This window comes from Macaca fascicularis, chromosome 11 (assembly GCF_037993035.2).
Source record: "Macaca fascicularis isolate 582-1 chromosome 11, T2T-MFA8v1.1".
Taxonomy (NCBI): domain Eukaryota; kingdom Metazoa; phylum Chordata; class Mammalia; order Primates; family Cercopithecidae; genus Macaca; species Macaca fascicularis.
Window position 1 is genome coordinate 129,667,003 of NC_088385.1, and position 23,767 is coordinate 129,690,769.

A 23,767-nucleotide genomic window follows, 5' to 3' on the forward strand; every position below is an offset into this window, starting at 1 on the left:
AATCCCAACACTTTGGGAGGCTGAGATGGGTGGAACACTTAAGGTCAGGAGTTCGAGACCAGTCTAGCCAACATGGTGAAACCCCATCTGTACTAAAAATACAAAAATTAGCCAGGCATGGCGGCGCACGCCTGTAATCCCAGCTGCTTGGGAGGCTGAGGCATGAGAATCTCTTGAACCCAGGAGACAAAGGTTGCAGTGAGCCGAGATTGTGCCACTTCACTGCAGCCTGGGTGACAGAGTGAGACTCCAGCTCAAAAAGATAAAATAAAGTAAAATAAAACAAAAATGCCTATAATCCCATCTATTCAGGATGCTGAGGTGGCAGGATTGCTTGAACCCAGAAATTCAAGTCCAGCCTGAGCAACATAGTGAGATCCCATCTCAAAAAAACAAAAACAAAACAAATAAGAGTGAAAAATAATTATTTCTATGTGCAGTGATTATCTGAGGAGGGCCCTACAGGAAGCTACATGTCTCTGAGGAAGGTGGCGGGAGTTCTAGGGTCCAAGATAGGAAGGAAATGTGCTGAGGAAGGTGGCGGGAGTTCTAGGGTCCAAGATAGGAAGGAAATATGCTTTGCACCATGTGATCTTTGGAACTGGGTTTTTTTTTTAGTTTTTTGTTTATGAAGAACAAAACTAATTAAAATGCATTTAAAGATATCCACTTAAAAGGTATAACCTTAATTTTCTTTAAAACTGACCTTTTCCCCTTCTTTGTCTATTCAGTGGCAGTTCTTGGATTGAATTTCTAAATAATGAAGATGATCTCAAAGATATTTTTTTACAGCTAAAAGAAGGAAACCTTGTATGTGCACAGTACCTTTGGCTTCGACATCGGGTAACATGTTTTACATTTTTTCCTTAACAGCTTTATAGCTCCTGAGTTAGGTGATTGAATCAATGTTGGAAACTAACAGGGTGCAAGTCTGACTGGGTGATGGGGTGTTTTTTGATTGGTTCTTAAAATACGACTTGCTTTTGTTCACAAAGGGCAAGGGGATGAAAAAGACTTTCCCCATGGGCTGGGCGCGATGTCTTACGCCTGTAATCCCAGCACTTTGGGAGGCCGAGACGGGCTGATCACTTGAGGTTGGGAGTTCGAGACCAGCCTGGTCAATCAACATGGTGAAACCCTGTCTTTACCAAAATTAAAAAATTTGCTGGGCATGGTGGCACGTTCCTCTAGACCCAGCTACTTGGGAGACTGAGGCAGGAGAATTTCTTTAACCCGGAAGGTGTAGGTCGCAGTGAGCCGAGATCATGGCTCTGCACTCCAGCTTGAGTGATGGAGTGAGACTCTATCCCAAAAAAAAAGACTTTCCCCAGAGAAAATTGTCCTCTGATGATATTAAATCAGAAAAAGTACAGTGAAGGTACAGTAGAACCTTATTTTATCCAATCATTAAGAGTCTAGCTTCTTGGGAGCTAAATGATGAGAACACGTGGATGCATAGAGGGAAACACATACCGGGGCCTTTCAGAAGGTGGAGGGTGGGAGCAGAGAAAGTATCAGGAAAAATAACTAATGGTTATAGGCTTAATAACTGGGTGATGAAATAATCTGTACAACAAACCCCCTTGACAAAAGTTTACCTACATAACAAACCTATACTTATACCACTGAACTGAAAAGTTAACCAAAAAAAAGAGTCTAACTCCTAATCTTAGCTCAAAAGGCAACATCTGGTTTATTAGTGGGCTTTCTAATGTAGCATTGGTGGAGAAGATGTTGCTACTGTAGCTCAGATTGTGGTAAAAGATTGCCCCTTAAAATTGCTTGTCTCTATCCCCTTAAGGTTGGCCAAAGTTGGTATAGAGTATTAGATCCATGAAGTCATAACTTGTCGTTATGCCATTAATGGCTGCATTGCTTGTTAGAATTCCTACTATCACCTGCAGTGAAGTTTTCCTTAGAATACTCATTCTCTGCTGGTTCCTCTGCTACATGCTAAACTATTTGGCACTCAGCGCCGTGACATTGCCTACAGTATGCAGCTCCCAACTAGAAATATTTGCATAATGTAAATCTCCTTTAGCACTCATTATTAAATCAATAGGGTATTCCTTAAAATGACTTCCTAAAATATCTTTGTCAAACATTTGGGAGGCTTTTGGTTTAAATTTGTCAGATCTTAATTTCTTGCTCCTTATAATTTAGGCAAACTTTGAAAGCAGATTTGATGTGAAAATGCTGGAGAGCTTGCTCAACTCAATTTCTGCATCAGTCTCTTTGCAAAGGCTATGTCCATGGTTTAAAAATGACGTGATTCCGTTTGTAAGAAGGACTGTACCGGAAGGACAGGTGAGTTGTCTTCAGTATTTCTACTCTTGATGACTTTATTTCGTTTTTTACATTAGATCATTGAAGATTAAGTCATGTTAACACCAGTTAGTTAAACAGTTAACTAACACCTGTGTTAAAGTGTCTCTTAAAAGACAACCATGAGGCCGGGTGCCGTGGCTCAAGCCTGTAATCCCAGCACTTTGGGATGCCGAGATGGGCGGATCACAAGGTCACGGGATCGAGACTATCCTGGCTAACATGGTGAAACCCTGTCTCTACTAAAAAAAAAAAAAAAAAAAAAAGACAACCATGATTCAGAATGAGCTGTTTTCATTTGCAACAACGTAGATGGAACTGGAGATTATTATGTTGAGTGAAATAAGCCAGGTACGGAAAGACAAACATCACATGTTCTCACTTATTTATGGGATCTAAAAATCAAAATAATTTAACTCATGGCCATAGAGAGTAGGAGGATGGTTACCAGAGGCTTGGAAGTGTTGTGGGTTGATGGGTGAGAGGTGGGGATGGTTAATGGGTAAAAAAATATATATTTAGAAAGAATGAGGCTGGGTGCGGTGACTCATGCCTGTAATCTCATCACTTTGGGAGGCTGAGGTGGGTGGATCACCTGAGGTCAGGCGTTTGAGACCAGTCTGACCAAAATGGGGAAACCCTGTCTCTACTAAAAATACAAAAGTTAGCCGGCCATGGTGGCATGCACCTGTAATCTCAGCTACTTGGGAGGCTGAGGCAGTAGAATTGCTTGACCCAGAAGGTTGCAGTGAACCGAGATCCTGCCATTGCGTGAGATCCAGCATGGGCGACGAGCAAAACCCTGTCTCAAAAAAAAAAAGAATGAATAAGACATACTATTTGATTACACAAGAGAGTCAATGATAGCTTAATTCTATATTTAAAAATAACTAAAACAGTGTCATTGGATTGTTTGTAACACAAAGGGGATGGACACCCCATTCTCCATGATGTGATTGTTTCACATTGCATACCTGTATCAGCACATCTCATGTACTCCACAAGTATGTACACCTACTATGTACCCACCCACACACACACAAAAGACAGTCGTGGATAAGACGTTTATGGACAAATTAAATTTCTAAAGGAAAAAAAGAAATGTTGGAGGTTTTTAGTTATATCAGTGATTATCCATTAAGACTTTTATTTTTAAATGATCTATTTCAGATAATTCTTGCAAAATGGTTGGAACAAGCAGCCAGGAACCTTGAATTAACTGATAAGGTAATACTGATTTAATTAACAGTAAAAAGACATTTTGCACACTCCCAACAGTATAATACGTTGTTTGGAACTGTCTGTAATCTTTTTTTAAAGGCAAATTGGCCAGAAAATGGACTCCAATTGGCAGAGATATTTTTTACAGCAGAAAAAACAGACGAGTTGGGATTGGCATCTTCCTGGCATTGGATTTCCTTGGTATGATGTGGAGAACAGATTTTTAGTAATGAAACAGTCAGTTTACCTGAAAGGGTTTGTCCACATGTATGTAAAGTATCTGGACATATATCTACTTCTTAAATTTTCAGTTTTTGTGTTCCTTTTTTTTGTTTTGTGCCTTTAAAATACATATGTAGGAAAAGTTGCTTTTTTTTTTGTTTCTAATATTTCTGTTACAACTTCAACCAATTTTATTTATTTATTTATATATTTATTTGTTTATTATTTATTTTTGAGACAAGGTCTCACTCTGTTGTCCCAGCTGGAATGCAGTGGTGCAACCATAGTTCACTGCACCCTCAACTTTTGGGCTCAAGTGATCCTCCCACCTCAGCCTCCTGAGTAGCTGGGACTACAGGTGCGCATGACCATGCCTAACTGATTTTTGTAGTTTTTGTAAAGAAGGGGTTTTGCCATGTTACCCGGGCTGGTCTTGAACTCCTGGGCCCAGGCGATCCACCCACCTGGGCGTCCCAAAGTGCTGAGATTATAGGTGTGAGCTACTGTGCCCAGCCCTCTCAACCGGTTTTTTTTTTTTTTTTTTTGTTTGAGATGGAATCTTGCCCTGTTGCCCAGGCTGGAATGCAGTGGTGCAGTCTCAGCTGGCTGTAGCCACCAACTCCCAGGTTCAGGCAATTCTCCTGCCTCAGCCTCCCATGTAGCTGAGACTGCAGGCACCACCACCATGCCTGGCTAATTTTTTTTTGTATTTTTAGTAGAGATGGGGTTCCACCATGTTAGTCAGACTAGTCTTGAATTCCTGACCTCAGATGATCTGCCCTCCTCGTCTTCCCAAAGTGCTGGAATTGCAGGCATGAACCACTGCTCCTGGCCCCCTTCAACCTGTTTTAATGAACAGTTTTTCTCTATTGAACCAACCAAAAGGAGAACTATATAAACATTCTGCTAAGCGGTATAATTGGGATTTTCTGCATTAGCAGCATTTCACAATCCTTTGAAAAATTAGATCTTAGCTGGGCATGGTGGCTCACGCCTATAATCCCAGCACTTTGGGAGGAACCCGAGGCGGGCGGATCATTTGAGGTCAGGATATCAAGACCAGCCTGATTAACATGGTGAAACCCTGTCTCTAGTAAAAATACAAAAACAATTAGCCAGGCCTGGTGGTGGGTCCCTGTAGTCCCAGCTATTTGGGAACCTGCGGCAGGAGAATCGCTTAAACCTGGGAGGTGGAGGTTGCAGTAAGCCGAGACTGTGCCACTGCACTCCTGCCTGGGTGACAGAGCATGACTCTGTCTGTCCCCCCCACCCCCCAAAAAAGAAAAATTAAGTCTTGATAGTACATTAGTATTAGTTTTTAAAGGTTGTATCTACCAAGTCACCTTTTCTGTATAAGAGCTTTTTCCTCTTGCTGTAAAACATGATTTTTATCTTTTCCCTGTTAACTTTTATCAATATTGAAGGTTCTGTTCTTTGTATATAATTTTAGGAAATGTTATGCCTTTATATCTGGTTATGATATATAATCTCTATAGATAGATGGGACACTGAGCACTATCTAAATGATGCCGTGTACTAAGTATACTTGGGTTCTGAAAAAGTATTATACTAATATTCTTAATTTTTCTATTTTTAAGAGAAAGAAAATTTCTTTCAAATTCTGATCTATACTAATTTAGTTAAAATACTACAAAATTTAGAGCATAAGTTGGTTTAAACTTGCAGGTTTCCTCTTATGTGCATAACCAGGGTTATTTCTTATTTTATCTGAAATAATTCTGATTCTATTTTTCTCTCACACTTTTATTTTATAGTTAACAACTTTAACACTTTTGTTTTAGAAGGATTATCAGAACACAGAGGAAGTATGTCAGCTGAGAACTTTGGTAAATAACTTGCAAGAGTTGATCACATTGCATAGGAAGTACAACTGCAAATTAGCCCTCTGTGATTTTGAGAAGGTAAAGTCCAGGGTCATAGGATTTATTTTGTATGTCAAGTTATGGGTGGAGTCTGTATTTATGCCATCTTTCTTTCCTTTGGCATCCAGGAAAATACAACCACCATAGTGTTCCGAATGTTTGATAAAGTGCTGGCCCCAGAGCTGATTCCCTCCGTCCTAGAGAGGTTTGTAAGAGTTTACATGAGAGAACATGACTTGCAAGAGGAGGAACTTCTGTTGCTGTATATAGAGGTAACTTTTCCTTTAGACCTAGTCTTATTTCTTGGATCTGTGCAGTGCAGCACTGCAGTAAATATTTAATTCTTTAAGGAATGTCATATGCTTTATCAGTAGGACTCATGCAGCAGATTGAATTGGTTAAAAATGTGTGTTAATTCTGCTACTAATCATCTTGAGCAGAGTGGGGATACATTAGGACTGTGAACCCAGAAAATCTGAGACAGGGCTCAGTTAATTTAGGGAGTTTATTTTGCCAAAGTTGAGGACGCGCCCATGACACAGCCTCAGGAAGTCCTGAAGACATGTGCCCAAGGTGGTCCGGGCACAGTTTGGTTTTATATATTTTAGGGAGAGACATGAGACATCCGTCAGCATATGTAAGAAGTACATTGGTTCGATCTGGAAAGGTGGGACAACTTGAAGCAAAGGCAGGAAGGCTCCAAGCGGGAGGGAGCTTCCAGGTCACAGGTGATACAAAATGTTAAAATTCTTTTGAGTTTCTGATTAGCCTTTCCAAAGGAGGCAGTCAGATAATGCAGCTATCTTAGTGAGCAGAGGGGTAACTTTGATAGAATGGGAGGCAGGTTTGCCCTAAGCAGTTTCCAGCCTGAGTTTTCCTTAGTGATTTTGGGGGCCCAAGATATTTCCCTTTCACAGTACTTTCTTCAAAGGGCTATTGTGAGATCACAGAAGCATGAGCTCAATAAATATTAGCAATTATTTCTTGTGGACATTATTAATGTGCTACAGTAATCTTATTTGTAGATTCTTCAAGAATATTTCATTCTAGGCCGGGCGCGGTGGCTCAAGCCTGTAGTCCCAGCACTTTGGGAGGCCGAGACGGGCGGATCACGAGGTCAGGAGATCGAGACCATCCTGGCTAACATGGTGAAACCCCGTCTCTACTAAGAAATACAAAAAAACTAGCCGGGCGAGGTGGCGGGCACCTGTAGTCCCAGCTACTCGGGAGGCTGAGGCCGGAGAATGGCGTGAACCCGGGAGGCGGAGCTTGCAGTGAGCTGAGATCCGGCCACTGCACTCCAGCCTGGGCTACAGAGCGAGACTCCGTCTCAAAAGAAAAAAAAAAAAAAAGAAAAAAAAAAAAAGAATATTTCATTCTTATATTTTCTATACCATATAAAACTAAAGGCCCATTTTTTTTTTTGGAGTTTTGTATTTTTAGACCGTTATTCAACATTTATGACTAATTAGAATTTTTAGGGTTTTTTTCTTTTAACACATCTATCAAGGCCATGTAATACCTGTATCTAGCTTTATGTGACATTTTTTTTTCTTTTTTTTTTTTTGAGACGGAGTCTCGCTCTGTCACCCAGGCTGGAGTGCAGTGGCGCAATCTCGCCTCACTGCAAGCTCCGCCTCCCGGGTTTACATCATTCTCCTGCCTCAGCCTCCCGAGTAGCTGGGACTACAGGCGCCCGCCACCTCGCCCGGCTAGTTTTTTGTACTTTTTAGTAGAGACGGGGTTTCACCGTGTTAGCCAGGATGGTCTCGATCTCCTGACCTCGTGATCCGCCCGTCTCGGCCTCCCAAAGTGCTGGGATTATAGGCTTGAGCCACCACACCTGGCCTATGTGGCATTTTTTAATGGGAATTTTCAATTTTTAAAAAACATACATGTTTATCCCTTTTTAGGATTTACTGAATAGATGCAGTTCAAAGTCCACATCACTCTTTGAAACAGCATGGGAAGCAAAGGCCATGGCAGTAATAGGATGTTTATCTGACACGGACGTAAGTAAATAGTGACCATTCGTGTTTCCCTTTTGAGCATTAAGTCTTTTCTGAAAACTTTTTTCTGTTCATAAAAGCAACATATATATGTTTTTGTTTGAGATGAGTCTGGCTGTGTCGCCCAGGCTGGAATGCAGTGACATGATCATGGTTCACTACAGCCTCAACCTCCCTGGCTCAAGCAATCCTCCCACCTCGGCCTTCTGAGTAGTTAGGACCATAGGCGCGTGCCACTACATCCCGCTAATTTTTGTATTTTTTGTAGAGACAGGGTTTCCCAGGCTGGTCTTGAACTCCTGGGCTCAAGTGATCTGCCCACTTTGTTCTCCTAAAGTGTCTGTTTTATTTAATTACAGAAAATAAAAAGTGAATGTTTACTCATTTCCACCCCCAGGGTAACCTCCTTGGACAGTTGTATGCATATCTTTGCAGGCTTTTCTGTGGTTATGCAAACATGGAGACTTTTCTTTTTCAGTTATCGCCTACAATGTGAGACATTTTTTAATATGTTGTAATATGCCTTTATTTTAACTTCGCACTGTTATTACCACGATAAAAGAGAAGTAAAATAATGAAAACTGTTTTTAAACCAGAGACTAAGGCTGGACACAGTGGCTCATGCCTGTAATCCCAGCACTTTTGGAAGCCAAGGCAGACAGATCGCCTGACCTCAGGAATATGAGACCTGCCTGGGCAACATGGTGAAACCCCGTCTCTACAAAAAATACAGAAATTAGCCAGGTGTGGTGGTGTTCACCGGTAGTCCAAGCTATTTGGGAGGCTGAGGCAGGAGAATTGCTTGAACCCAGGCAGTGAGCTGAGATTGCACCACTGCACTCCAGCCTGGGCAATGGGAACATGACCCTGTCTCAAAAAAACAAAAAAACCCAGAGATTGTAAAGACCGTAGAAAGCAATAAAGCTGTATGTCTTAGCTTACAGCAGACAAAATACTCTTCTGAATTTTTCTGAATAGTCAAATTGTTCTCTGTATGTGAAAACTGAAGAAATAAATGGTTTTCCAGTGAGTAGATGAAATATTCTCAAACTACCATGTGGTTGATGTAAGACCTCTGCTGATTAGACTGTGCTGTTCACTTGCATGTAAACCTGAGGGCTGTTCCTTGTCCATGCGTGCATCTTTTTGTAGCTCATATTTGATGCTGTGCTCAAGATCATGTATGCGGCAGTGGTTCCTTGGAGTGCAGCTGTGGAGCAACTGGTGAAACAGCACCTGGAAATGGACCATCCCAAGTAAGATTACAGTCTACCAAACAATGTTTCGCGCTCTGGAGAAACGTTGTGTTTCGAGTTGACGTTCATTTATGTTTCTATATTGTTTACTGTGTTCTGTAGTACTTCATAAAAAAGATAAACCATGTTAATATGGATAAATTTGCTTTCAGAGTCAAGTTATTACAGGAAAGTTACAAACTAATGGAGATGAAAAAACTTTTACGAGGCTATGGAATAAGAGAGGTAAATCTCTTAAACAAGGAAATAATGGTGAGTACACTCTTTGAAGAGTCTTTTTTCTCTTTTCTTTCATTTCTAGGGCAACATGGGAAACTCAATGAGGATTTTATGTTCTAGGAGGCTGATAGAGCTAGGTTTTTCCACTACGTTTCTTTTGTTAGATATGATGTTAATAAGGTGTTCAGTTATTTATGAGAGTATTTTTTTTTTTTGACATGGAGTTTCGCTGTTGTTGCCCAGGCTGGAGTGCAATGGTGCGATCTCAGCTCACTGCAACCTCCACCTCCTGGGTTCAAGTGACTTTCCTGCCTCAGCCTCCCGACTAGTTGGGATTATAGGCATGCACCACCACGCCTGGCTAAATTTTTTTTGTGTTTTTAGTAGACATGGGGTTTCTCCGTGTTGGTCAGGCTGGTCTTGAGCTCCTGACCTCAGATGATCTGCCCGCCTCGGCCTCCCATAGTGTTGGGATTACAGGTGCGAGCTACTGCACCTGGCCTTTTTATGAGAGTATTAAAGACACCAAATAGGCCAGGAGCAGTGGCTCACACCCATAATCCCAGCACTCTGGGAGCCCAAGGTGGGTGGATCATGAGGTCAAAAGATCAAGACCATCCTGGCCAACATGGTGAAACCCCGTCTCTACTAAAAATGCAAAAAAATTAGTAAGTTGTGGTGGCACATGCCTGTAGTCCCAGCTACTTGGGAGGCTGAGGGAGGAGAATCACTTGAACCCGGGAGGCGGAGGTGAGCTGAGATTGCGCCACTGCACTCTAGCCTGGCAACAGAGGGAGAGGAGACTGTCTTAAAAAAAAAAAAAAAAGACACCAAATAGTAAATTAAGAAGTTATAGAAGAAAGAAGACAGGACTGTGGAATGATCAGAATATAAATCATGTTTTAATTTTTCATACAATTTAGTTTTTTGCTGCATTATTTTAATTTTTTGGCCACTTTGCTCTTATGAGCAAATGATTTCTTGGTTTTCTGTGAGTTTTATAACAAAGAAATGTTCATATTATCTGTTGCAGAGGGTGGTTAGATACATTCTCAAACAAGATGTCCCATCTTCTTTAGAAGATGCTTTAAAGGTGGCCCAAGCGTTTATGTTATCTGATGATGAGATCTACAGTCTAAGAATTATTGACTTGATTGATAGAGAACAGGTTTGTAAGTTTTATGTTGTCATTTCGTATGGCTTCTTTGTTTCTGTGTTGTTGTTGTTTTTTTTTTTTGAGACAGAGTCTCGCTCCATTGCCCAGGCTGGAATGCAGTGGCTGTGTTTCACCATGTTGGCCAGGCTGGTCTGAAACTCCCAACCTCAAGTAATCCACCCACCTCAGCCTCCCAAAGTGCTGAGATTACTGGTGTGAGCTACCGTACTCTGCCTATTGTGTTTTTAAATGTCATTATTTTTATATGATTCTATAATCATAGCAATGCCTAGGAATTAAATCTTCAGCATCTAGGATCGTATTTTACATTTATTTTATTGTTTTCCGTCATCAAAAATGGATTTTCAGCATCAGGATGGATAGCTGGTGCATGCGGGGCTTAAAACGTGGTTGACAGGTTGATGGGCACAGCAAACCACCATGGCACATGTAACAAGCCTGCACTTTCTGCATTTGTACCCTGAAACTTAAAGTCACATAAAATAAAAATGGATTTTCAGATTATTAAAACATTGAACCATAATCTATTTTTCCAAATGATGTCTTTTCATCTTTAAATAGAAAAGAAAGAGGTAAGGCCACACGGTCCTTTGCAAATACCAGCTGTTTTTTCTTCCTTTCAAACCCTGTTTATAGGGTGAAGACTGTCTCCTTCTGTTGAAGTCTTTGCCTCCTGCTGAAGCTGAGAAAACTGCAGAAAGAGTCATCATATGGGCACGATTGGCATTACAAGAAGAGACAGATCATTCTAAAGAGGTGACATTTTCACTAAGTAAAATATAAGTAAATCCAATTTTTATGGCTATTAATCAATAGGATAGAAAAGATGGACTTACACATATGAAGATCTGCCCTTCTCACTGCTTGGGTGGCCTAGTGAACACAATTCGTGGGTAAATTTACTGCTGGTTAAAAAAAAAAAAACAAAAAACAATTATGGCCGCCATGGGGTGGCTGCTTGAGTCCACAGAGAATGACTTGGGAGCTGCGGGTTAGCGGGTGTTTCTGAGTACCTGTTGTACAGGAAAGGTTTCTGTAATGCCTTGCAATATAAACAATGTTTCCTGTTATATAGGACATAATTATTGTCAAATAGTAATATCAGCTACAGAACCAATATACATCTATATAATCTTATAACATTGAAACTTAGAAATGGTTTTAAGAGAGTTTACTTTTGTGCAGATGAGGAATACTTGATTTTTCCAGGATAGTTGGATTCTTACTGATTTTTAATTTTTTCTTTTTTTTAATATTATATTTAGGAGATGAGGTCTTGGTGTGTTGCCCAGGTTGGTCTTGAACTCCTGAGTTTAAGTTCTCTTCTAGCCTTAGCCTTCCAAGTAGCTGAGTTTACAGGCATGTGCCACCATGCCCAACAGTTGGGTTTTTTTTCTTTTCTTTTCTATTTTGAGACAGAGTTTTGCTCTGTTGCTCAGGCTGGAGTGCAGTGACACGATCTCGGCTCACTGCAACCTCTGCCTCCCAGGTTTAAGCGATTCTCCTGCCTCAGCTGGTAGTAGCTGGGATTACAGGTGCCCACCACCACACCTGGGTAATTTATCTATTTTTACTAGAGACAGGTTTTACCATGTTGGCCAGGCTGGTCTCAAACCCCTGACACCAAGTGATCTGCCCATCTCGGCCTTCCAAAGTGCTAGGATTACATGTGTGAGCCACCACACCTGGCCAACAGTTGGGTTTTTAAACCCCTAAGGATAGATACCTCCCAACTTCTCTCTTCTCTCAGTCCATTTCAGTAATGTTTTTTCCTGTTGAAAAATGAAGTTGTTGTTTTTTTAAACACCTAATATTTACTATGCAATAGGTTAAGTTAAATAGCTATTTCTTGTTCATAACAAAGGTGTGAAGTAGTTCCTATTGTTGTCTCCTTATATATTAAGTTCGAAAACTAAAATATTAAGGTAAATGACTTTTTTCCAAGGTTGTTAGAAAGGGGCAGAACCTCAGCTCAAACTGTTTAATACCATAGTCTGTATTCTTAACTACCAGTTTGAATTACTCCCATTATGAAACTGTTTGAATTTTTTTATTGGCGAGGCACTTACTAAACATTTTACATACATCATGTCTTTTAATTAAAGCATCTCCTTTTTTTCCTTCTCTTTTTTTTTTTTTTTTTTTTTTGAGATGGAGTCTCACTCTGTCGCCCAGCCTGGAGTGCAGTGGCTGGATCTCGTCTCACTGCAAACTCCGCCTCCCGGGTTCACGCCATTCTCCTGCCTCAGCCTCCCGAGTAGCTGGGACTACAGGTGCTCGCCACCTCGCCCGGCTAGTTTTTTGTATTTTTTAGTAGAGACGGAGTTTCACCGTGTGAGAAAGGATGGTCTTGATCTCCGGACCTCATGATCCGCCCATCTCGGCCTCCCAAAGTGCTGGGATTACAGGCTTGAGCCACCGCGCCCGGCCTTTTCCTTCTCTTAAATTTTTTTTTTTTAAATAATCACTGGAAGGTAGTGGTTATTATATTAGACTTCTGTTCTCTAGGCCATTTTTTAGACTTCTGTTCTTTTTAACTTTTCCAAATGTTTTTTGAAATAATAAATAACTCTAAAAGAGAATAAGGATCTGTTAATCATAATGTAGTTGAAAGATTATTTGGGAGAGTTGCATATTCTTTGGTATTTCTAAATCATATATCCAGGAGTTCATACTGGAGTTTTTCAGGTCTACCCTGTGTAACGCTCATTAACGATCTATTTCTCAGCTGCCCAACTCCTCCATGATTGTTTTTTCTGCTTCTGTGGTTTTTGTGTATTTGTATATGTACTACTGAATTGGTCAGAAAAGGAACTAGATTTTGTTTCGCTTTATTTATTTATTTTTAGGGCAAAGCCTGGAGAACGTCTGTAGCGAAGACATCCGTGGACATTCTTAAGATACTATGTGACATTCAGAAAGGTAGCTTTTATTTCTGTTTTCTCATCTCCGTTTTGTTCCAAAGCTCATCCTCTTCAGAAAGAGGCATCAATGATAACTCTCACCACACCCACAGTTTTTCTGGTTCTGATTGTCTTTATTGATCTTACCCATTTTGCTTCATGAAAAGTCTTTCTTCCTTTATTCCTTTATCAGCAATGTAAGAATAGACGGATGCAAAATCAACCTATCATTTCTTTATATGTTCACTTACTGTTTAGTGCTAGACTAGATTTCCTTAGTGTCTCGCACTCATTGCTCATTTTTCTCATTTATTGGTTGCTTATGATGGTGGGGAGAAGCCATTTGAACTGAAAGTTAAATAAAACAGTTAAGAAAGTAACTTTCCAGGGAAAAAAAAGAAGCTACAATTTACTTCAGAAAAATAACTTTTTTGTAACTCATAAACTTCTGTTTTCTACCTCCTGAAAGAATAATTAGATTTTTTTCAAATTAGATCTCTTTTTGTACTTAGTTACTATATATTATCATCTGAGAAGAACTACTGAAGACTTGAGATGAGAGAACCAAAGCTAATTAAAATTTCTTCTCTTTAAAATTCTGATAATGTGAGAATTTGCATGTCTGCTATAACTTTTAAAAATTTAATTACAGACAATCTGCAGAAGAAGGACGAATGTGAAGAAATGTTGAAACTGTTTAAAGAGGTTGCTAGCTTACAGGTAAACATATCGAGCCATGTTAAACATTATTACTTGACCAGTCAGTGCATTTGTCTCTCCTTAAAGTTTTCTGCATGGCTGGGCGCGGTGGCTCACCCCTGTAATCCCAGCACTTTGAGAGGCTGAGGTGGGCGGATCACAAGGTCAGGAGATCGAGATCATCCTGGCTAACATGGTGAAACCCCGTCTCTACTAAAAATACAAAAATTTAGCCAGGCGTGGTGGCACGCACCTGTAGTCCCAGCTGCTCAGGAGGCCGAGGCAGGAGAATCGCTTGAAACCAGGAGGCGGAGATTGCAGTGAGCCAAGATTGTGCCGCTGGACTCCAGCCTGGGTGACAGAGCAAGACTCCATCTCAAAAAAAAAAAAAAAGTTTTTTGCACTAGCCTTTGGGGACTGGAGATACTGGTTTTCCTTCTCTCTCTCTCAACAACTGTATTGAGATGTCATTTACATACCACATAATTCATCCATTTTATGCAATTCAATGATTTCTTTGGTATGTTGTATTATTAATTTTTTTTAATTTTTATTTATTTTTGAGACAAAGTCTCACTCTGTTGCCCATGCTGGAGTGCTGTGGCACAATCTCAGCTCACTGCAGATTCTGCCTCCTGGGTTCAAGAGATTCTCCTGCCTCAGCCTCTCGAGTAGCTGAGACTCCAGGTGTGCGCCACCACACCTAGCTAGTTTTTATTTTTTTTTTTTGTTTTTTTGTGTTTTGTTTGAGACAGAGTCTTGCTCTGTTGCCCGGGCTGGAGTGCAGTGGCCGGATCTCAGCTCACTGCAAGCTCCGCCTCCCGGGTTCACGCCATTCTCCTGCCTCAGCCTCCCAAGTAGCTGGGACTACAGGCGCCCACCACCGCGCCCGGCTAGTTTTTTGTATTTTTTAGTAGAGACGGGGTTTCACCGTGTTAACCAGGATGGTCTCGATCTCCTGACCTCGTGATCCGCCCGTCTCGGCCTCCCAAAGTGCTGGGATTACAGGCTTGAGCCACCGCGCCCGGCCTAGTTTTTATATTTTTAGTAGAAACGGGGTTTTGCCATGTTTGCCAGGCTGGTTTCAAACTCCTGGCCTCAAGCGATTTGCCTGCCTCAGCCTCCCAAAGTATTGGGATTATAGGCGTGAGTCCCCGTGCCTGGATGCATTATTATTTTTTAATTTTGCTAAAATACTTATAACAAAATTTTCCATGTTAACAGTTATTTTGTTTGTAATTCAGTGGTGTTAATTACATTCACAGTGTTGTGCGGCCATCACCTCTATCTACTTTTTCATCACCCTGAGCAGAAACTCTAGCCGTGAAACAATGATTCTCCTTTCCTCTCTTCCGCCAGCCCCTGGTTATCTCTACTTTCTGTCACTGTGAATTTGCTTATTCTAGCTATTTCATATAAGTGGAATCATACAATTAAGCATGTAAAGGAGTCCTATGACCCAAAAATTTGAGACCTGCTGTAAATAGCTTTTTCTGTGAAAAGCATCTGGAGGCTGGGCACAGTGGCTTATGCCTATAATCCCAACGCTTTGGGAGAATGAGGCTGGAGGATCACTTGAGCTCAGGAGTTTGAGACTAGCCTGGGCAACATAGTGAGACCTTGTCTCTACTAAAAATAACAAAAATTAGCTGGGCGTGGTGATGTGTGCCTGTAGACCCAGCTACTTTGGAGGCTGAAGCGAGAGGATGGTGTGAGACTAGGAGGCGGAGGCTACAGGAGCTGTGTTTATACCACTGCACTCCAGCCTGGGCAACAGAGTGAAACCCTGCCTAAAAATAAGTGAATGAATGGATGGATGAAAACAACTGGGAACTACTTGGCCGAGGTAGGGAGGGGAGGAGGGCACAGGTCGAAAAACTACCCATCAGGTACTATGCTGGGTGATGGGATCAGTTGTGCTTCAAGCCTCAGCATCACACAATATACCCAGGTGTACCCCTGAATCTAAAGTAAAAGTTAAAATTATTTTTAAAAAAACCAAAAAACTATAGATTAAATAGACTTGGGACTTTGTCTTGCTTACCTTTGCTACAGGAGAACTTTGAGGTCTTTCTTTCATTTGAAGATTATAGCAATCGCTCCCTGGTAGCAGATCTCCGTGAGCAGCACATTAAAGCTCACGAAGTTGCACAGGTGAAACACAAACCCACGAGCACCCCAGAGCCCATAGCTGCTGAGATGCGGAACCCAAGCATGGAATCAAAGCTGCACAGACAGGCACTGGCCCTGCAGGTGTCCAAGCAAGAGCTGGAGGCAGAGCTGACCTTGAGAGCCTTAAAAGACGGGAACATCAAAACAGCACTGAAAAAATGCAGGTGACATTCCAGGTCCCTGAATTGCATAGCTTCTCTGAAAGTAAATTGCTGCTAGGCGCAGTGGCTCACGCCTGTAATCCCAGCACTTTAGGAGGCTGAGGCGGGTGGATCACAAGGTCAGGAGATCGAGACCATCCTGGCTAACATAGTGAAACCCTGTCTCTACTGAAAATACAAAAAATTAGCCAGGCGTGGTGGAACGTGCCTGCAGCCCCAGCTACTAGGGAGGCTGAGTCAGGATTGTGGCAGGTTGCAGTGAGCCAAGATCGCACCACCACACTCCAGCCTGAGCGACAGAGCGAGACTCCGTCTCAAAAAAAAAAAAAAGAAAGAAAGTAACAATTGCCTGATTTCTTTCTTCAGTCATAAGGGGAGGGCCAGTAACACTCTTTTTTCACAGAAGCGATTCTTGATTTCTCACCCTCAGAGCGTATTTTGGGCCTCAGTGTCAGAAAGTAGTAGCATAAAAGGCAAGTAAGCAATACTGCAGAGTTAGGTAACATAACCATTAAGTTTAGGTTACTGTGCACTTCAGCAGCGAACGGTATCCTTAGTCATTTGAAAAACAGGCTGGGGCCAGGTGTGGCGACTCACGCCTGTAATCCCAGCACTTTGGGAGTCCGAGGCGGGTGGATCACTTGAGGTCAGGAGTTCAAGACCAGCCTGGGCAACATGGTGAAACCCTGTCTCTACTAAAAATACAACTATTAGCTGGGTGTGGTGGTGGGCACCTGTAATCCCAGCTAGTTGGGAGGATGAGGCAGGAGAATCGCTTGAACCTGGGAGGTGGAGGTTGCAGTGAGCCGAGATTGTGCCATTGCACTCCAGCCTGGGCGACAGAGTGAGACTCAGTCTCAGAAAAAGAAAAACAGGCTGGGTGCAGTGATTCACACCTGTAATCCCAGCAATTTGGGAGGCCAAGGCAGGAGGATTACTTCAGCCCAGGAGTTTAGAGACCAGCCTGGGCAACATAGTGAGAACTCCTTTCTACAAAAAAAAATTTAAAAATTAGCCAAGTGTGGTGGCACACACCTGTAGTCTCAGCTACTTGGGAGGTTGAAGTGGGAAGATTGCTTGACCCTGGAGGTTGAGGCTACAGTGAGCCATGATTGTGCCACTGCACTCCTGCCTAGGCGGTAGGGCTAGACCCTGTCTCAAAATAATAAAGGAAAGAAAAGAAAAACTACACTATATACCATGAGAACATTTAAAAGACATTTAATGTGTTGATGGTGGTGGTGATATATTAATCCAAGAAAGGCACATGCGTTTACTTTCAGTGTGAGTTGTAACTACCAATACTTTCTTTCTTCCAAAGAGACTTGTTTAAGTATCACTGCAATGCTGATACTGGGAAATTGCTGTTTCTGACGTGTCAGAAGCTTTGTCAGATGTTGGCTGATAATGTCCCAATGACAGTGCCTGTGGGACTGAGTCTTCCTTCCGTGATACATGATCTAGCATGCCAAGCTGCCACCATTTGCAGTCCAGGTGACAAGATTTATAAAATACGTAGTTTTATATTCTCTGGTTCATTTCACACTTGTCTCCCAAATGCTGTCTCTTTACAATTGGGCATCATGGTTATCAGACTAGAGATAGTATCTGCGTTTTACAAAGGGATGCTTATAATTGATTCTCTTTGAGGATTATTGTTTGGAAGCATTCAAAATATGAACAATGTCATTTCTGACTGTTGACATTACTCACTTTCGTAGGATTATGAAATTCCTTGCCTCCCATATCTGATCTTATTTTCAAGCCAACCTTGAGAAAAAGGTTTAACTTTTTAAGGTAGTCAAAACTATATGGAACCTTTCTATCTGCATTGCGGCTTTCCTTAGAATTTTAAATGGTAATTATAAAAAGGTTGTTTTCATTATCCTAAATACATGAAATATGAATTTAATGATTTTTCTCCATTTTGTTTCAGATTTTTTACTAGATGCTTTAGAACTGTGTAAACATACTTTAATGGCTGTAGAACTTTCTAGACAGTGCCAAATGGATGACTGTGGAATCCTCATGAAAGTAAGTTACTTTTGAGTTTTTTCCTTAAATCCCGGGCAACCCATGATGCACTGTTTTTTTTTTGTTCGTTTGTTTGTTTTTTGTTTTTTTTGAGACAGGGTTTTACTCTGTCACCCAGGCTGGAGTGCAGTGGCATGATCAAGGCTTACTGAAGCCTCGAACTGGGTTTAAGCAGTCCTCCCACCTCAGCCTCCTGAGTAGCTGGGACTACAAGTGTGTGCCACCACATCTGACTAATTTTAAAAAAGGTTTTTTTTGTAGAGACAGGGTCTTACCATGTTGCCTAGGCTGGTCTTCAATTCCTGGGCTCAACTGATTCCCCCACCTCAGCCTCTCAAAGTGCTGGGATTACAGGCATGAGCCACACTGCACCTGGCCCGTTTTTTAATCATTTGCAAAGTTTATGAAAATACTGAATCCATCTCTTATATTTTCTTACCCTAGACTGGAAAACAACATAAGGGCGTGAGGCTACTTCTCTGTTCCAGTCACTTAATTGGCTTTAATTTGCACCAGCTTTCAAAACATTGGGCCTCCAGCAAGGCCTCCCTCGACATTGTCCGTCTGTTAGAGTTTAACTTACATTGAAATTTCTATAAGCCATAGACCAGAAGAAACACAATATGTGTGGTAGTATTTGGCCACCCATGCTGTTTGGCTCTAGGCCAGATGTGATGGCTGACGCCTTATAATCCCAGTACTTTGGGAGGCCAAGGTGGAGGGATTATTTGAGCCCAGGAGTTCAAGACCAACCTGGGCAACACAGTGAGACCTCATCTCTTATAAGTTTAAAAATTAAAATAAAGGACGGGTGTGGTGGCTTATGCCTGTAATCACAACACTTTGTGAGGCCAAGGTGGGTGGATCACTTGAGGTCAGGAGTTCAAGACCAGCCTAGCCAACATGGTGAAACCCCATCCCTACTGAAAATACAAAAACTAGCCAGGCGTGGTGGTGCAAGCCTGTAATTCCGGCTTCTCGGGAGGCTGAAGCACAAGAATCGTTTGAACCTGGGAGGCAGAGGTTGCAGTGAGCCGAGATCATACCTTTGCACTCCAGCCTGGGCCACAGAGTGAGACTCTGACTCAAAAAAAAAAATAAATAAAATAAAATAAATTGTTTGGCTCTAATAGATCTGATTCTGCTTGCTGAAGATGGTTACCTGTGTTGTGCAGCGTACTGACTCCTCCCTTTTCTGTATGATTTGGTACCTAGGCTTCTTTTGGGACACATAAAGATCCATATGAAGAGTGGTCTTACAGTGACTTCTTCAGTGAAGATGGAATTGTTCTTGAGTCACAGATGGTGCTTCCGGTGATTTATGAACTGATTTCATCTCTTGTGCCTCTAACTGGTAAATCTTATTTGTGTCATTATTTTCTGTATATTTCTGCCTTATGTAAATTTAAACTAGAGGTTTGAAGCTAGAACTACACACAGTAATGTGGGTGAACCTTATAGGCATAATGTAGAGCTAAAGAAGCAGATACAAAAGAATAAATACTGTGTGGTTTCATTTATGTAAAGTTCAAACACAGGCTAGGACTAAGCTGGTGCTGTTTGAAGTCAGGGCAGTGGTTACCCTTGGGGGTGGGAAAGGGGAAGGAGGGGACTGGGGAGCTGGCCGTGTTTTGTTTCTTGTTTTGTTTTTTCGTTTTGGTTTTTTTTGGAGACGGAGTCCTGCTCTGTCACTCAGGCTGGAGTGCAGTGGCATGATGTTGGCTCACTGCACCTCTGCCTCCTCAGTTTAAGCAATTCTCGTGCCTCAGCCTCCTGAGTAGCTGGAATTATAGGCTCATGCCACCACACCCAGCTAATTTTGTATTTTTAGTAGAGATGGGGTTTCACCATGTTGGCCAGGCTGGTCTCAAACTCCTGACCTCGAGTGATCTGCCCACCTCAGCCTTCAAAAGTGCTGTGATTACAGGCGTGAGCCACTGTGCCCGGCCGATATTCTGTTTCTTGATCTGGATGCCGCTCCTTCAGGCTGTGGACATTTATCAGGTTATACACTTACCTGTGCATTTTCCTGTGTGTATTTATTTATTTTTAAAGCAGCAGTTTGCTTTAGAACTTTTTTTATAATCGTGAAATATTTACACATCTGTGAGTGTATGTGCTGTGTGAGGGTTATTTTCTTTAGTGTTATTTATGTATTTATTAGTTGTATAAATTTAAGGGGTCCAAGTGTTATTTTGTTACATGGATATATTGCATAGTGATGAAGTCTGGGCTTTTGGTGTGGCCATCTATTTAGTATTATTTAACGTTTTATTATCTTTTGTAGAAAGCAAGAGATATCCCTTGGAGTCTACTAGTTTGCCATACTGCTCCCTTAATGAAGGTATTTGGCATCAAAATATATAGCATTCTATTAAGATTTCTTCCCTTTTTTTTTTTTTGAGACAGAGTCTTGATCTGTTGCCCAGGAGTGCAATGGCACGACGATTGCGGCTCACTGCTGCAACCTCTCTACCTCCCGGGTTCAACAGTTGTCCTGCCTCGGCCTCTCAAGTTGCTGGGATTACAGTCGTGTGCTAATTATTTTGTATTTTTAGTAGAGACAGGGTTTCACCATGTTGGCCAGCCTGGTCTTGAACTCCTGACCTCAGGTGATCCACCCTGCCTGACCTCAGGTGAATTCCTGACCTCAGGTGATCCACCTCAGCCTCCCAAAGTGCTGGGATTACAGGCGGGAGCCACCATGTCCGGCTTCAAGATTTCTTAATAGACAGATATGGTGGTGTGCTCCTGTGGTCCTGGTTACTTGGGAGGCTGAGGTGGGAGGATCTCTTGAGCCCAGGATGTCAAGGCTGCAGTGAGCTATGATGGCACTACTGTACTCCAGCCTGGGCAGCAGAAGACCCTATCTCTAAAAAACAAAAAATCGTAGTTCTAGAAATTTCTTGAAATTCTAAATATGAATGTGATTTAATATCCTTAATGTAATTGTTTAGTTTTTTTTACATTGTTATTTGTCTAAAAGTTCAGTAGATTATGTGATTTGGCTCATAGTGTTAACTTCTATGAATTTGTTTATAAATTTTTATCTTTCAAATAGAGAAATGATTTTTCTTCAGCTAAAAATTTAAACATCTCAATTAAAATAGGCAAGTTACAATCAAAGTATCTCATTAACTAGTGAACTTAGTTATTTTCTGGTTTAAGTCAAGCCTCATGTTAACTAACTTTGAGAACAAACTCTGTGACTGTTACCTGTATTGAAGAAGTAGGCTGTCCCTGAAAACAGTTTTCAATAGTAGGATCTTTCTTTGTTTAAAAAATCTAAATATTAAAATACTTTATCACTCTGCAGGAGATGGCCTTGTTTTACCTGTTATAAATTCCATCTCTGCCCTGCTTCAGAATCTTCAGGAATCTAGCCAGTGGGAGCTGGCCCTAAGATTTGTGGTTGGTTCATTTGGTACCTGTCTTCAGCACTCTGTGTCAAACTTCATGAATGCCAGTTTGAGTGAAAAGGTAGAGCTTCAAGAACAAATACTTTGACTTGGGGTGAATATAGATGTAAAAGCACTAACAAAGGAATTTGGAGTCCACGTTTTTCTACTGTCTTTGTAGCAAGGAAATTGATAATTCGTCAGATTTAAGAATATTTGTTGAGCATCTCTTAAGATTCTGGTGTGGAAATAAGGTGCCTGCACACATTTTCATACTCATTCTTTACAATAGCCCTGGAGTTTCCGGTTTACAAATGTGTAAACTCAGATTCAGGGAGGTGGAATAAGTTACACAAGGTTTTATATTGTAGTAGTAAGTCTTCACACTAAGTTCAGTGCAGTTTCCACTATACCACATTTGCTCAAAATATCTGCTGTTAATTTTGTTATCACCTAAATGGCCAAATTATTGTAATTACTTCTGAGAGTATCACTGAGCATCATTGAAGAGATTCTAGAAGACTAACTGTTGATAACTTGCTTATGAAGCTGGGCCTCAGAGGGAGTTGTCTTCATTTCTACTATGTTGATACGTATTACATGCTGGTTCTTTTTTAATGAACTGTATTGAGGTATAGTTTTCAAAATTAAAATGCATGTTTTAAGTGTATCAACCAATGTATTCACCTTGTCACCAACACCACAGTGAAGACTTAGGGTATTTTTAATGCTTCCTCTTTGCTCCCTCCCAGTCAATCCCCCACCCCCAGACACAACTTTCTATCACTGTAGGTTAAATTCTGATACTTTTTGGATATAATGATGAATTTTCAAAGTTCCTTAATATTTGAAAAAATTTTCAGAATGATACCTAGAACTAGACCTAAATATTTTTTTGTTCTTTTCTGAAAGTTATTTGGAGAGACTGCATTAGTTAAATCAAGGCATGTTGTTATGGAATTGAAAGAAAAAGCTGTTATATTTATCAGGGAAAATGCTACAACACTACTGCACAAAGTAAGTATTTGTTCTTGGTAAAAATTTTGGGTTTTTTTGCCTTTTACCTTGGTTAACTGCATATGACTCAATAGTTTATGATTCAGTACAGTAGTGTTTTACTATTCAAAAACTTCAAGAAACTATATTATAGCTAATCAGTTGTATTTTTATTATGGTAATTGACATGCTATGGAGCTTTTATGAAATAGTAGTCCGTCTTGTCCACTGTCATCTCCTGATTTTAGTTACTTATATTTATATTTATTTATTTTTTAGAGATGAGGTTTTTCTCTGTCACCCAGGCTGGAGTGCAGTAGTATGATCATAGCTTGCTGCAGCCTTGAACTTCTGGGCCCAAGCGATCCTCCTGCCTCAGGCTCCCGAGTTACTGAGATTACAGGCATGAGCAACTGTGCCCCACTCTGTAGTTATTTATTTTACAGATTAAAGCATTCCAATGATCCTTTTACTTACTTCTATTCCAGAAATCCTAATTTTCCATTACCCTTTATTTTTTAAAAGATTCGAATAGACTTTTGATGAAAATATAGTTGCATCAGGCATTTAATTTTCATTTGTCTTTAAAAAAATTTTGGTATTTTTTTGGAGACAGGGTCTCACTCTGTCTAGGCTGCAGTGCAGAGGCACCATCATAGCTTACTGCAGCCTTGAACTCATGAGCTCAAGCAGCCCTCCTGCTGCTCAGCCTCCTGTGTATCTGGGGCTGCTGGTGCGCCCCCATGCCTGGCTAATTTTTGAAGTTTTTGTAGAGAGAGGTCTCACTGTGTTGCCCAGACTGGTCTTGGACTCTTGGCCTCAAACAATCCTTCCACCTTGGTCTCCTGAAATGCTGGAAGTACAGGCATGATATTGTGCCCAGGTCCCCCAATTTTTTTTTTTTTTTTTGAAATAGAATCTCGCACTCTTGTCCAGGCTGGAATGAAGTGGCACGATCTTGGCTCACTGCAAGCTACGCCTCCTGGGTTCATGCCGTTCTCCTGCCTCAGCCTCCCTAGTACAGGCGCCTGCCACCATGCCTGGCTAATTTTTTGTATTTTTAGTAGAGACGGGGTTTCACCGTGTTGACCA

The 23,767-nt window shown here is 41.2% G+C and overlaps 1 protein-coding gene across 2 annotated transcripts in view; it reads left to right on the plus strand.

Moving 5' to 3' along the window:
• Positions 1 to 23,767, plus strand: part of KNTC1 (kinetochore associated 1) — a 99,621-nt gene that overhangs the window by 38,715 nt on the left and 37,139 nt on the right. The window contains exons 21-40 of one of the 2 annotated variants that reach the window (XM_005572506.4): positions 732 to 843; positions 2,164 to 2,307; positions 3,496 to 3,552; positions 3,646 to 3,747; positions 5,571 to 5,690; positions 5,780 to 5,923; positions 7,565 to 7,663; positions 8,813 to 8,916; positions 9,069 to 9,168; positions 10,169 to 10,303; positions 10,949 to 11,068; positions 13,162 to 13,234; positions 13,868 to 13,935; positions 15,970 to 16,250; positions 17,569 to 17,741; positions 18,184 to 18,281; positions 19,497 to 19,635; positions 20,569 to 20,625; positions 21,598 to 21,761; positions 22,592 to 22,696. In XM_005572506.4, coding sequence (XP_005572563.3) covers positions 732 to 843; positions 2,164 to 2,307; positions 3,496 to 3,552; positions 3,646 to 3,747; positions 5,571 to 5,690; positions 5,780 to 5,923; positions 7,565 to 7,663; positions 8,813 to 8,916; positions 9,069 to 9,168; positions 10,169 to 10,303; positions 10,949 to 11,068; positions 13,162 to 13,234; positions 13,868 to 13,935; positions 15,970 to 16,250; positions 17,569 to 17,741; positions 18,184 to 18,281; positions 19,497 to 19,635; positions 20,569 to 20,625; positions 21,598 to 21,761; positions 22,592 to 22,696 — 2,395 coding nt within the window. The remainder of the gene's footprint in view (positions 1 to 731; positions 844 to 2,163; positions 2,308 to 3,495; positions 3,553 to 3,645; positions 3,748 to 5,570; positions 5,691 to 5,779; positions 5,924 to 7,564; positions 7,664 to 8,812; positions 8,917 to 9,068; positions 9,169 to 10,168; positions 10,304 to 10,948; positions 11,069 to 13,161; positions 13,235 to 13,867; positions 13,936 to 15,969; positions 16,251 to 17,568; positions 17,742 to 18,183; positions 18,282 to 19,496; positions 19,636 to 20,568; positions 20,626 to 21,597; positions 21,762 to 22,591; positions 22,697 to 23,767) is intronic. The other variant, XM_065525270.2, reaches the window with a different exon arrangement.